The sequence below is a fragment of the Aplidium turbinatum genome, chromosome 11 (assembly GCF_918807975.1).
Source record: "Aplidium turbinatum chromosome 11, kaAplTurb1.1, whole genome shotgun sequence".
Classification (NCBI taxonomy): Eukaryota; Metazoa; Chordata; class Ascidiacea; order Aplousobranchia; family Polyclinidae; genus Aplidium; species Aplidium turbinatum.
Genome location: NC_137482.1, coordinates 18,809,628 through 18,824,338, shown reverse-complemented (window position 1 = coordinate 18,824,338; position 14,711 = coordinate 18,809,628). Strand labels below are relative to the sequence as shown.

Here is a 14,711-nt window from a genome sequence, read left to right as displayed (position 1 = left end):
TCTTTGCAGATATACTTTCAAAAACGCAACATCACTCATTCTGATGTGGTGCATAGTCTAATAGAGAGGTCGGGAACCTGTTTGGGTAAGAAAGCCATAAAGCTACATTTTTGGTAATGTATTTCCATAAGAACCATATGATGCTTTAACACTTAATACAACAAAAATGTAGTGGCAGGGTATTAGTTGTAAAAGTGGGGCCGTGTGTTTACTGAAGATGAGAAAAAAAGGGGGTTTGGGGGACTTTTGAAAAAATGCCTTTAATTTGGTACATTCTAAGCGTATTTTCAGCTTTACATTTTAATGAAAAGTTAAAATAAAACTTTTTGTGAACCAGATGCCGTCACGAAGAGCCGTATATAGCTATCGAGCCATGATTTCCCGACCCCTGGTCTAATACCTCCACAGTCATCAACTTGGCAGTGCACGAAAACACAGGCAACAAAACGTTCAACTTAGATAAACAAGGCTAACTTAACTTTAATCTACATTAAATGATACGAGATGTTCTACTGGTGCAAATTAAGCTAAACTATCACAAGATGTATACAGTGACAATCTGCTTTTATTCCGACGTTTCGTCAATCAGACACGACTGACTTCTTCAGGGGGCTAGACCAGGTAGTGACTACCTGTCTAGCATGGCAAAACACAGGACATATTGCTGAAAACAACGAATTTTCATTTTGCATGTTTAGTTGTTTTCAGCAATATGTCCTGTGTTTTGCCATGCTAGACAGGTAGTCACTACCTGGTCTAGCCCCCTGAAGAAGTCAGTCGTGTCTGATTGACGAAACGTCGGAATAAAAGCAGATTGTCACTGTATACATCTTGTGATAGTTTAGCTTAATTTGCACCAGTAGAACATCTCGTATCATTTAATTTAATGCCTGGTGAACAGCCTCATTCAATTTTCAGCTTTAATCTACATTCATAGAGCTGTCTGTGTCCAAATTACCGTCAATAAACCATCAAATTGAGTCTTTCTGGCATCAAACTTGCACCTTTGAACAAATTTAAACTACCGGTACTTTTAGTATTTGATGTACTATTACAAGGATATCATAGTCAATGCTTTTTCAGTACCATCGTTGCGTTAATAACTGGGCATTTTTGCCCAAATATATTTACAAATAACTGCATTAGCAAGACATGGACAAAATACCAAAAAACCTGAATAGGTTTGCGATGCTAAAAAAAATCTCATAAGGTTACCAGTACCCAGCAGGCTTTTGAATTCTACTTCTGAAAAAATATAGCTTACATGCAAGTGAATAAGCTTACCTCTGCTCGCCAATTGTGCTCTTTTCCACTTACTTTTTGCAAATGTTGAATCGAAACTTATTATTTTGCCCAAATTCAATATCACATGCAATATTTTTCAAAAATACATTTTTCATTCATTAGAAAATATCAATATATCTCATAAATTATAACAATAATGTAAAGTTTATTAACTGGTGAGATGTCGAAACATCGTGGTAAGATTGATTTGCCCAAGTAACCGAACATTCCCCCCAAATTTGCGACGTTTTTTTTTCAGCAGAGAGAGCAACCCTCCTGCTCTCCCCTCCTACGGCTATGTATGTAAATCTCGATTGACCGGGTTTGCGTCAGTAGCTCAAAGCTCACCTAACACGATTAAGCTTTTTGGAAAGGCTTTCTCACTCTAAAAACAATCTGTATGCCCTCTCTCTACCAACCATTCAATCCAAAAACAACGTTGTTTTCATGACGCTTTTTAAAACTTTGAGGCCTTAAAGTTGGCTGACGCAAAATGGTTGATAACTGTTGCTTTATAGATTTTAATTATAATCAACACAACAACAAAATCCATCATTTTTACTTTGACTTAACGTCTGCAGACTTGAGTCAATGAACAATGACGGATTTTGTTGTCTGGGAAATGAATTGATGAGCAGTTTGCAATTTTGTCTTTGGTCAGTTTGTAAAGTCGTATGCTACACTGCAATCTAAAAATAAAATAACTATACACGCTTCAAGAACGTATCTGCATTGTTTTCAGTTATAGTTCCTGTAACGCACGTGAATACCGATAAACTTCGCTCTAACGAAGAAACTGGCAGATTTAGCAACGCTGTCATTCAACCTTCTGGGGTGTACATTTGAGCAAAGCATTCAGAAGACAACTTTCTTTTCAGCGGCAACTAGTAGATAAAATAATTCCCAGGCCTTAACTACACTTCAACAATTTAAACTTCATTCTGTCCACCTCGAAAACCAGAATTCCAGCCAACCAACCAATCAAGCGGTTCGAGCCTCTACAACAGTGGTCTTCAAAGTATTAACGTCCCAATGCCTGATGTCTCCAAGTCGAATTTTTCATCTGGATAACCTAGGTAAAAAAAAACTCTTCTACAAAGTTTGACTCTATAGCTCAGTTCAGTTGGTTAACAGGTTCAGCGCCCGATTTTGTGGACGAAAACGCTGCAAGATGAAGCAGCGCTAGTTCGACTCTCTGAATTCGTGCTTGAGCAACGCGTTTCAAGGACTGCTCTCCATTCAGCGGCACCTAGTTAAAGGAATACTTCACAGACAACAACACTTCAACAATCGGAAACTTTACTTTGTCAATCGTGGTGACCGGGCCAGCGTCAGTGGTTCAAAGTTTCTGCAAGTAGGCCTATGCAAAAGTGCCAAGAATAACCTACCGGAGGCTTTCTCAGCCCGAGGATAAAGATAGAAAGCTAAAAACCAAACCAAACGTTTAATGACAAAAAAATGTAAGAAATAAAATTCTACTTGTAAAGAACTACTGGAGTCATCGTCGTCGTGTGAGCCTCTGGGGACGAGGGTCTATCCGTTTACTGCTCCAGATTCACGATTTTCCCGGACTACACTGGAAGACTATTAGAGAGCAGCCAGTCTTTGGTTTTATCATCCCTGACGCGCAGACCTTCCACTCCGTTAGGTGGCTTGAAGATGGTACAGCCATTGATGATGTGGTCTGCGCCGCAGATCGCATCATCCATGACCGCAGACTCTGCGGTCTGTTCCTCGGCACCACATTCACAGGAAGAGGTAGAGGCCATTCCCCATTGGTGCATGGTTGAGCGGAAAAGCCCGACGCCCGTACGGAGACGGTTGCGGCGCACCCATGCCTGTCTTTGTGGTGTCAGGCCGATGGGGCGTGTGTCGGCGTCGGAAATGAACGAATAGAGTCTGGTAGTGCTTGACTTCCATTCAGAATTCCATTTATGGTCCACCCAAGTAGCTGTAGAGATGTCTTTTTTATTACTAGACTAATAAGGAAGGTCAATGCAATGTCACTGTTATTTTTCACTTGGACACAATTTTACGAGATTGATGCATCAAATAGTGTTTAAAAATTAATAAGTATCGTATGAAATTAAATATGTTCACATCATCTATTGTTTCGGAAGGCTTGCAAAGGGGATGGCACAATTGGTAGGTTTCTTGTTTTAAAAAGTTCATGTAATACAAAGAGTCTGCTTGAAGTCTAGGCTACACTATCAACAATAATAACCTACCCGTAGCGAGCACAGTTAATCTGTTTGCATCGCCAATAAACGTTGTCAATTCAAAAAAGACCATTTTTGCAAACTGCGTACTTACCACTTCTTCAGCTGCACCAAACGTTTCGGCTTGAAAAGAAAACATTTCGGCATGCTTGTGTTTTTACGCCACTGAGTGGCATAACAGAGAAAAAATATGTTAAGAGGATAACTGGTTCAAGTCGGAACGTCCATTTACCACGGCATACCCTAAGGCTACTTTTTCGTATCACGCTGCTTTGAACCGCTGCAGACTATTAATTTTCTTCAGAGCAAGTACAGTAGGCTGGCCATTATTGCAGGCAACTTTATTTTCCGTGGAGCCTAGTGTAGTTGAAGAAGGAGAATCCAAAAGAATGATATTTCCAATGAAGGAATAAAGCGTCTTGGCTTATGTTATAATGAGGCGGAGAAACAAAAGAAAAATTTTACAACTCATTTTAACTGCCTTATTCTTCATTGCTGGCACACACAGTAAGTTGATAATTGGTTTTGTAACCTACAGTAGGTGAATTAGCCTATTTTTTGTAGCTTAGCGCCTTAGCCTATTCATTGTTCTGAAGTGTCGTTTTTCATCAAAGCAACTTAGATAGTTAGTGAAAGCAGTAGGTTACGATAATTGTTTTATAATAATACAGTAGTGTTGAATGCTGCAGTGAGGGTAATTCATTAAGCTTTTGAAGACTGAACAATAGGTTAGCTTGTAAAACCAAGTAAAGTTGCCAATCATTATCAGTTATCACTTTATCTGGTAGACAACATAAAGCTAGTAGACCAATTCAGCAATGCGAAGCTTTTCGATGATGCGACATCATAAGTAAAGCTTCAGCTACAGCCCACATCACAATCAACCGATAGGTTTTGGCTAAGAGCCTGCAGCTTGTAAATGGGTGATTCGGGCATTAATTTAAAATGTTTTCATCAGGAGTCTTAATTTCCGATACCATAGATTCAGTCAATTCTTGACATACGTTTTTGAATTTTGATACAATGTTTGGTAGCAAGTATGGACCGACCAGTCTGATGCAAATAAATAATACAATAAAATATATAAAACATGATAGTAATTTGTAAGAATTTTGATTCTTCGGCAGAGAAAGCCTCGCGTAGAATTTGTTTGGTTGATTTTGAATCTTTATCCTCGGAATGACAAAGCGTTGATACGTTGGCTATTCCTGGTAGTTTCGCATATTTGTAAAGGCTTTTGACGCAGGGCCGGTTATTTCCGCTTCTTGAAGTCTTGTTGCAGGGGAATTATTCCATCCATTAGGTACCGCTGAATCGATAGCAGTCCTTAGAATCCGAAGCTCAAGTGCACACCTCGAGAGTCAAACCAGAGCCGCTTGACCTTGAAGCTTCTTCGTTCACAAAGTCAAGCGCTAACCAATTCAGCTATCGAGCCATCCGGCCCTTGAAAAAGCCAATCCCCACCTGTTAATACTGGAATGGAAGCGGCCAGCTCCTGTTTGTATTCAATAATCTTGATCAAAGTGGGCCGGAGGAGGTCCAGTCTTGAGAGCCGCACCGCTGGATGTGGTTGAGCCAAATCATAGAAACTGGTCAAAAGCAAAAAACAGTCAGCTTAATCATTCACTAAAAAGTTATAACAATTGCATTTTGGAAAAGTTACTTTTTATTGATAAAGAAAAATTAAAATAAGAGGGCGTGAAAACATTTTTTTTTTCAGAAGAATTAGCCTATTTGAGTGCCATCAAGCGTGAGATAGAAGCCTGAGAAAGTAGGCTACCTTCTGTTTGAAATATTCATTCTCTGCAGATTTTCGAAAAATTCATAAACAGATGCACCATCAGCAGACAAAGGATTATAATGATGATTATCGCCATCAAGTCGAAGATTTATCTAACAAGTAAGTTATGCTAACTCAAATTGGATTGTTCACCGATTAAGGTAGGCCTACTTATTTGCGAGCTAACTTTTTTTCCTTATGCAGCAATCGTAATCCACTGATTAAAATTTTCAATTAGCCCACTAATCAAAGATGTACTTTGCATAAACTGAATCTCCATTAAGTAGTCAGACGGTTAACTTAATCTGCTGCTTACAAAATCCGCACAGCCGATCCTTGGTGTTTAGAACTGTTATACAGTATGTAGGCTAACTATACTTTGCACGCAACGATTGGCAAAGCGGAGTTTTCGCTTGTTGTTGAAGCGTAAACTTGGTGGCACTGAACGGAGAGCAGTCCTGAAATGCATTGTTCAAGCGCACACCCCAAGAGCGAACCAGCGCCACTTGGTTTTCTTCTTGTATAAAATCGGGCGCATAACTATTGAGCAAACGGAACGTGTGCTTAATTTATTTTTATCTAAATGTGACCTCTACGCCGTATAGGCTACACGTTATAAACTTTTGCGGTTTCGCGTTTTTTTCCTTTTGTTGGTCTTGTTCCTATACTCTATTTTAAACACCATCATTACTGTTACATTCTGACAAAAGAAATTAAATAGACCTAGGCTACATATATTTCACGCAGTTAAAAAAGTTCAATCAATTGCTTAAAGTTGTTTCCCAAGTTGGCCATTCAATGTAGAAACGTTTTTGTAACAGTTAAAGTTCCAAGAGCACCTTGATGGCACTCATACGCCGATGATGGCACTACTTTTACAGGTATATGTGCAGATGCCCGTTAAATATTGTGTAGACGTCATTTTTGTTAAACCAATATGAACAGGTTTTTCTTGATGCAGGTTAGACATGCTGCTGAAAGTCAAGCAACGAAAGCAAATACAGACAGTGAAGGAGTCGGTACCTCAAGTGCTCCAAAAGGGTTGGTTTAATGTTCTTCATTTTTAAGACCTAGGGGAAGTGTGGGACCTATGGAACGCAGGGACCTATGGAACACCAGATTTGCTCCCAAACCAAAAGTGGATTTTAAAAAATATTTATATTTGGAAACACCGTTTTGACATGTAAGCAAAAATCAACTTCGAAAATTCTGGAAAAGGCTGTTTTGAAAGACCCAAACGCTTTTTTAATGTTTTTGAGCTTGAAAATGTACCTTTGAGGTCTAACTTTGTAAGAATTCTTCAGGAGTTTAGGGCAAGCAGGACTCTTAGCGCAGAATCTCCGATGAAACCATTTATTTAAACAGTATATAGACAAGAATGCAGCACAGTGACGTGCATCATTTCAAACTTACAACCAGTTATCTAAACATCATGGCTATGTGGGACCTATGGAACACTGTTTCACATAGGTGTTCCATAGGTAAGGGGCGCTATCATTATTCTGGCTGGATTTGTCATTTAAATGGTGAAAAACTAAGAAAGAGACACTGTGGTTTTAAATAAGCTCTGCATGCAGTCGTTGCCGAAATGTTACTGTTCAATGTGAACCCTATTATCCAAAATTTGTTAGTGGCAACACTGTTCAATATATAATGTTCGTTGCATAGTGTTTCTACTGAAAACTTCGGAATAAGGAATTCACTTTGAAAGGTGATATCTTGGAAACGCCTGCACTTCAGTAAGAAAGTTTAAATTTGGAGGGGTAGAGTTTTTAGGTTTTTAATATTTTTAGTAGTCTAACAACTTTACCACGTGACTTTATTTTGTGGGTTTCATTTTTTGTTATTTTTCTGTGTATTTGTTTTTTTCGATTGGTGTTGAATGTTTTCCGTGGTGCTTTGTTAAAAATCTAGATTTTGCTTGACAATGAGCAGTGCTTTTAGCTCTAATGCAATAGCGTTCCATAGGTCCCACCGGGTGTTCGATTGGTCCCATAGGGGTGGAACCAATGGAACATTTTGCAAATTTTTTGTTTTTTCTCGTAACAAGCTAACCAAACAACATATTTTTATTTCGCTTAATCATAAGTTAAAACCACCCACCAGCATAATATAGTCCAAAATTTAGGTTGTTTGAAGTTAAAATACAAAAGTTATGACCATTTCAAAAAAAGTGTTCCATAGGTCCCACACTTCCCCTATTGTTGTCAATGTCACGTTAAAAAATGCTACTATTTATAGCTGTTAGACCAGTGGTTCCCAAAGTGAGCGCCAGCGCCCACTGGGGGCGTTTGCGACTATAAAGGGGGCGCTGGCTATAAAGTGGGCGATTGGGGGGCGCTGAGAGTAAATCGGGGCAGTTACAAGAAGAGGATTGCAAAGCATTTTTTGTCATGTTTCGCTTCAAAGAAATACCAAAGAAGACGGTGACTATAAGAGCTCTGTGGCAGATATTGTGGCAATTATGTTGGCAACGTCGCTTCGCAGTGCCTTACAAGTTAGTTGAGGTCGTAACCTAACGCATGACGACAATTTGAAGCACTGCGATTACGCAAATCTGATCTTACAGTCCGAGAGTATTTTGATCTAGCGTTCGTTTTAATTTATCTTTGAAGACTGTCATCAAAGCAGCGAATAAAATTAAAGCACACGCTCTGAATAGGCTACACGCTTATTCAAACGATTGTGTAATGAGAACGATGAAGCTTTTGAGCGCTTACTACTCCACACCAAAGTACGATGGCTTTCCCAGAGAAATTGCCTTGCACGGTTTTATTACCTGTTTGAAACTATCGTGGAATTTCTAAATAGTTGTGAGTTGTGACCCTGGCCTTGCGAATGACGTCCTGGTTGTGAGAAATGATATTGCTTACTTGTCAGACATATTTTCCAAATTTAATGAATTAAAATTATCCCTTCAGGGTAACGAAATAAGCTCGTATTGTATCAGCGAAATTTAGCTAAACGAGAATTTTTTCAATTCTCAAGCTTGTATCAACTTGAAAGCAGTGACAAAGGCATAGGCTATCTGATATTGATGTAGAAACGTACAGCAATCATCTTGAAGAAGTCCACAAAGGCATGGGAGTTCGATTCCAGGATGTATTCCAGTTAGAAATCCATGACTGGATAATCGACCCATTCTGTGATATTTTCGAACATGGAATTCTTGAGGAGGAACTGATAAAATTGCAAAGCGATTTTGCACTCAAACCGGAGTTCAATATCTCGTATTAATCGTTCTGGCTACAGAACCAAATCAAAGAGAATTACCCTCACGTGCAGAATCGGGTCAAAGTTTTTATCATTGCCTTTCCCAGCTCATACTTGATGGAGTGTGCTTTCAGTGCCGTAACAACGCTTCTGGATAACAAAAGAAACCGTCTTGGCATAGTCAGACGGGGAAACTTAAGATTGTTCTTGTCCATACTGAAACCCGATAGCAAGAGGCTGATAGCATTGCACCAACCTCATCCGTCTCATTAGAATTGGACTTTAAGTTGTGATGAATGGAGAATAACTTTGGTTTTACTTTTTTGTCGAAGGGGGCGTTTGATACTCTGTTCGTTGTCCAGGGGGGCGCTATTAAAAAAAAGTTTGGAAAACACTGTGTTAGACTATGGCGTAATAAGAGCACACCACACAGTAGCATAATTATATAAACAAAAAACAACCTTTAAAACCTTACTATCAGTCTTAGCGTGCCCACTTTTGGGTTTGTAGAATGTGTGAAGATTTGATACTGGTGCTTTCCCAAACAACTAATATTTTTTCGGTTAAAATAAAAATAAATTATTTACAGGGAAATGTAATTCTAAGCAAATCCAAATCAAGACAAATAACTTTGTGTAGGCCTAGTGTCGAAATAAGTCCGCAACCGTATGCTTGTTGAGTCTCATGGCGGCTTTAGTGTCTTCAAATTTTTTCCATTACATCATAGGAATCTAAAATCTTCCATTAGCCTACAGCTCAAAAAATTGTTCCCTCTACAAACTTGCAACTCTTGTGAAATTGTCGACTTCTTATTCTCGAGCACCGTACGGCAACAGTTGCGTTGGTTCAATGCGAACTGAAAATGGAATGATTTCAGTTTGAGAAACTCCAACTCCCCTGCTTCAACAAGTCAGCAAACGTCAATTTCTCTCGATGGGACATACAACTGACTTTGCTGATTGAAGATTGTTAAAAACCAATAAACAATAAAATTTTTGTCTGCAACACATTTTTTCAAAATATTGTTTTTTTTCTCTGTATTGCGCTCAAACCTTTAGCAATAACTAGAAGTTTTGGTTCTTGTCAGTTTGGTAAAACTCACAGTTTCAACTATGATTACAAATTTAATAAAGTTAATTAAAAAAAAAAATGAAAAAGGACAAAATTTCAGAAAAATCTGGCAACTTTCTAAAGTCTGGCAACGCTGAAGCCGGAATCGGCCCGTTATAAACCGAGGAGTCGGAGACTCGGAGTAGTACATTTTTCGCCCGACTCCACAACCCTGTTAGAAAGTTCATGATGGAATTAGGATGGAATGAAGGAAAACTGTCTTCCATCCCATCACCCAAATCTTTCATCCCTTTACATTTTCCATCCCATCTTACACCCTGCTCGGCGGTGATACAATAATACTTTTCAGATGCAAAATTTGGAGGAATTAATGAGAAATTGCGTGGAACCAATCACTCTCAGCAAGCTGAAGACAATAATTCGAAACACAGATCGGCATACGTCATACAACCACCCGCTCGCATGGATGGAGTGATAGTGACGTCACAAGTACAAGCGGAGTTAAAGCGAGTGTACGAATTAATCACGAGCTTGGAGGTTAGCAATGATGGTTTCTGTGTTTTGCCACTCATATCCAGTGGTGCCACTCCTAGTGTTTTTCCACTAGATCTAGTGTTTTTGGGTTGCATCTAGTGTTCTAGTGTTTTTTTTTGCTATCTAGTGGTTTTTTTAGCGATTTACCGCTATGTTGGTGTGCATAAGTTTGGACAGTGTTCAAAGTAGCCCCACCTATTTTTGTTTGGCTGCATCAATGTGTTTGTAGTACTTTTCAAAGTGGACAGCACGTTTTTTGTCTGGTTACACCCAGTGATGACCAAATTTGAGATATTTAGCATAAATACTTTAAAAAATACACACAAATGACTGTGAAAAGTGTTCAAAGTAGACTAAAATACCGTAGGTAGCGTACCGTAGTCTACCATAGGGCTTGCATTTCGTCGGCTTACATTTGATGAGTGTGGACTGTGGAGTTCTTAGACTACGCTGCCTCAGAGATGATTGTGAGTAATATTGCGTTTTTGACAATATATTTGCAAAAACCAAATTTGGGGAAAATTTGAGAAAATTTTGTTCGCCCCCCCAAAATGTTTTACTCTCCTACGACTATGACTTCAGGGCTCTCACTTTCAAGGAAATTCAGTTCTACTTTGAAATTTTAAGGACTTTTAACACTCACTAACGCCATTGGCTGTCATTTTTGTACATTATGCATGTAAATGATCGTGTATTTATGATACTAGTGTTTTTTTGTGAATCTAGTGTTTTTTTCAGTCAAATCTAGTACTTTTCCATGACAAGAGAGTGGCAACAGTGCTCATATCTCCATCGATGTTTGTATTTTTGAGCAACTCAGATCAACTTTATTTCTTAGGCTACATGATGATAATGACTTGACCATCACAGCGAATATAAGACGGGCCAATTAGACAAAAGAAGCAATAGGCTAAAATTAAAATGTTAAGACACAAAAGATTGCAATAAAAAATTAAGCTAAACGATGTAGCAAGGTTGTATCACTTTTAAAAAACTTAAAAGCGTAAGAGTTGAAAGAAAACGTGTGAGCAGAAATCATCATCATCATAATCCATCGTCGGTTTGTTCCCCACTAGTGGGGGTGGCCGATTAGAAATAATTTATACAAAAAAAATAGCCTACAATTTCTATGGTGGTCGACAGTAGTGTATAACAGTATTAAGGGTATCAACGCGTGAAACGCATCTGATGCGTTTAGAAAAGTGAAGTGATAATAACCTACAGTGACACAGTAAGAGTAAGACACACGTTAAATTTTACCGACGGCAGGACAATTCATCATATGTAGCCTACTGAACTGACATCCTTCACGTTTTAAGGAGAGTTTTGGCCCTCACTGGTTGCGCTGTTGTATGTATTTGTAACGTCGTATTTTACCATGTTGAAAGTATTTTTGCTTTCTTAGAAAACTTGCACCGACGTCTTGTACATTGGAGGACGCAAAATCCACGACTCGTTCAAAGATCGGACTTTCCCTATTTGCGTAGATCCGAAGGTTTGGAAACCCCCTAAGAACAGATCAGAGTGCTTGGTGTATTCATACGGGTGAGATGGTACTGTAACTAAAGTAGGCTGCAAACTTGCAACGCAGGCAAAATGAGGAGCCTTGTGGTGTGTTTACCACCACCAGTTGGAGAATGCTAACCCAGTCAGAAACCAGTCCTTTTTTCAATCAATCAATCAATGTTTTATTTGTCAGTAACAGGAACATAGGTACATGTTTGAAATATGCAATATACACAGTACAAAAGTTACACAAGTTCCCATACCGTCAGGGAGACAACGAGACGACCATACGGTCTACTAGTCAATTGCCACCCTACGGAAATTACAATTTTGCAATTTAAAATAAGCTTACAAGAGAAAAAATAATAATTGAAACGTTCCCGCGCTTCAACAACAGCATACGCACAAAAAAAAACATATTGATGATAACGTAGGCCAAAACACAAAATTCCATGAAGCAAGCAGAAAATAATCAAGTTTCCGAAGAAACTGACAAGTTGGTTTCCATAACATATCACTTACGATGCACTGTAGCTTTGTAAAATTAACGTTTTGATTTCTTTTTTGAAACAATGAAATGATAAGTCTTTTAGCCTACTTGGAACCTCTGACCAGAGCATTGGTCCCAATACCTGCATGGACTTCTTGCCAAATTCTGTGTTTGATCTATTTATAAAATAGTTGTTGTTTGTTTGATATCTTGTGTTATGCTGATGAATAGATGAAGCATTTGTAAATAAATCACAATACGTAGACGGATACTCATTCATATGAACTTTGTACATATGTTTTTTTATTTCAATGTTATGTATGTCTTTTAGTTTCAAGATGTTCATTATGAAAAATAAAAAATTAGTGTGAGCATAGTAATTTTGTTTCGTAATTATTCTTATAACCTTTTTTTGTAATTTTATTAAAGGATCCAGTGCACTGTCACAGGCCTTTCCCCAGCTTGAAATACAATATTGCAAATGACAGTAAATCAAAGGGTGAAAGTAAATCAAATCAAAGCAATTTTTACATTGATTTAACATTTTTAGACGAACTTTTCTCACATTGGAGAAAAAATTCCCGATCTGGTAACACTGTTCTTTAGTCTAAATTGTTTTTGATTAGAATTGACAACGATTGGGGATTTGACGACACAATGTCGATGATGTATCAGTGCGAGGTTCACGGTTTCGATGCCAAGTAAGTGACTCATCAAAGAGTGTGTGGTGTCGTGGTTAACTACACGCTATTCTATTGCTCACACTTTCACGCTTGCGGAACGCGTAGAAACCAAACTCGATCGTAGTTGGTCTTCATTAAGCCACCGTACCTTGTCCATGGCTTCTTGTTCTGGACATGTTTCCCCATCGTGGTGCGAAACAAGAGTTGCCTGCGCGTTGGACTAACCGCACAGACAGCGAATCAACCCCTTTTTCACAATAATTCAACGTTTGCAGACGTTGAATCAATGTAAAAAATGGTTAATTTTCTGTGCGGGATAGTTCAGTGATCAGCGTAAACCTTTGCAAAAGGCCATGCCCAACGAAACTGGTCAGAGTATGGAACGCTAGACCTTTCGATTCGAGCCCCAAGCGTTTCCTAATGAGTGACATCAGCATAATACTTAAGCGTTGAAAACAAAAACAATGACCAAGTTTTTATTACTGTGTTTAATATCATATAAATCCCGTCAGCATGTATGACGCAAAATACCACGAGCGAAACAAGAATCTCATCTTCCACAAGGTGGCGATAGGCAACCGGAACTCAGAGGATGTGACGTTGCGTGGAAAACGAGATTACTTGTTCAGGTGGGTCGTGAAAGGACAAGAATTTAGATATTCTTAGAATATCAAATGAGAGGTTTGCTTTCAAAAATATAAAAGCAATAATGTGAAGTGTTTTTGAAAAATAACAAGTGACAAATAAAAAAGAAAATATAACACACCGCAGAAAAGTTTCTTCCTTTGGTTTGAAAAAGTAGAAGTTGGTCTGGTCAGACGGTCATGATACAGCTGTTAGTGTTGGCGTGTATATTATTGAGCGGGTTCGAAGAATTGGTGTATGCGCTATGGAACCGCGTGACACATCTGACTAATGATCATAGTCATAGGAGATGGGGGGCGGTCGCTCTTCATGCTGAGACTAAGTAATGTTGCGTTTTTGAAAGTATATTTGCTAAGACAAAACCTAGGCAAACTTTGTTCGCCTCCCCAAAATGTTTACTCTCCTACAACTATGATCATAGTCAACAAAGGTGAGACAGTGGCCCGAGCTCCGGAGTGAACTACTTTTTCAATAATGTGTAGTAACTTCACATATCGCAAGAAGAGTTCACCACTTCCCCAACTCCATACAGCAAATAAAATTAACCACTGTTTAAAAAAAGGAAAAAGTACGGAGAAAAGGAGCTGGGAAGGTTCAGATCTGTCAAAATGCACACGCTGTCTTCAGTGATGAAGCAACTTGGACACAAAAAGGTACAGAATGTCTCAAGAGTAGACCGTGTGTATACCAAATGTGTGTAGCGTGGATAACCTAACCGTTCATGGAAAAGCTTATCTAAGCAATTAACACCATGTGTTTGATCTTACCAACAGAAAATCCATGGCGTTCGTTGCAAAGTTAAGCTTGAAGTTTATCATACTCATTGCTGCGTGGTTACGTATTCAAATCAAGTAAATGGGAAAGTTGGTTATATTTGTTGTTACGTTTCAGAGAATCCTTGATATATTTCGCATTGACGCAGAAGGACCAAGACTATCTTATGAATCCTCTGTGCTCAAAAACCTGCTGGATGAAGGGACGTATAAATGTGTGAGGCAGATCACTTTTGAAAATCATTATTTTGGGCCTTTTCTGGACGGCAGTGACTACTTGGTTCAACTCGTTCGGGAAAGTTACAGCCTTTTCAAGAGCCTTCAAGCAGCAGGCTTTAAACTTGTGAACGTAAATATTCCTCCGCGCACAAATGCTGATTCGGCGGAGAAGTTTGTAAAAACATTAACCGAAAAAAGTGCGGTAGTACCAGTCATGCTCTGGGTCAATTTGAACCCAAGACCATGTTCGTGACAAATCAAAGACCACATTGCCTCCAACGCAAAATGAAGTCG

At 38.8% G+C, this 14,711-nt stretch overlaps 1 protein-coding gene across 1 annotated transcript; it reads left to right on the top strand.

The window, feature by feature from the left end:
- Positions 1-3,894: 3,894 nt before the first annotated feature.
- LOC145780088 (putative methyltransferase-like protein 24) lies at positions 3,895-14,670 on the top strand. Its single transcript, XM_082591800.1, has 9 exons — positions 3,895-4,010; positions 5,313-5,403; positions 6,245-6,324; positions 9,917-10,104; positions 11,507-11,646; positions 12,724-12,798; positions 13,293-13,409; positions 13,988-14,078; positions 14,317-14,670. The coding sequence occupies exons 1-9, from the start codon at positions 3,938-3,940 to the stop codon at positions 14,668-14,670; spliced, it is 1,209 nt and encodes a 402-aa protein (XP_082447926.1). The 5' UTR covers positions 3,895-3,937.
- The last annotated feature ends 41 nt before the right edge of the window (positions 14,671-14,711 follow it).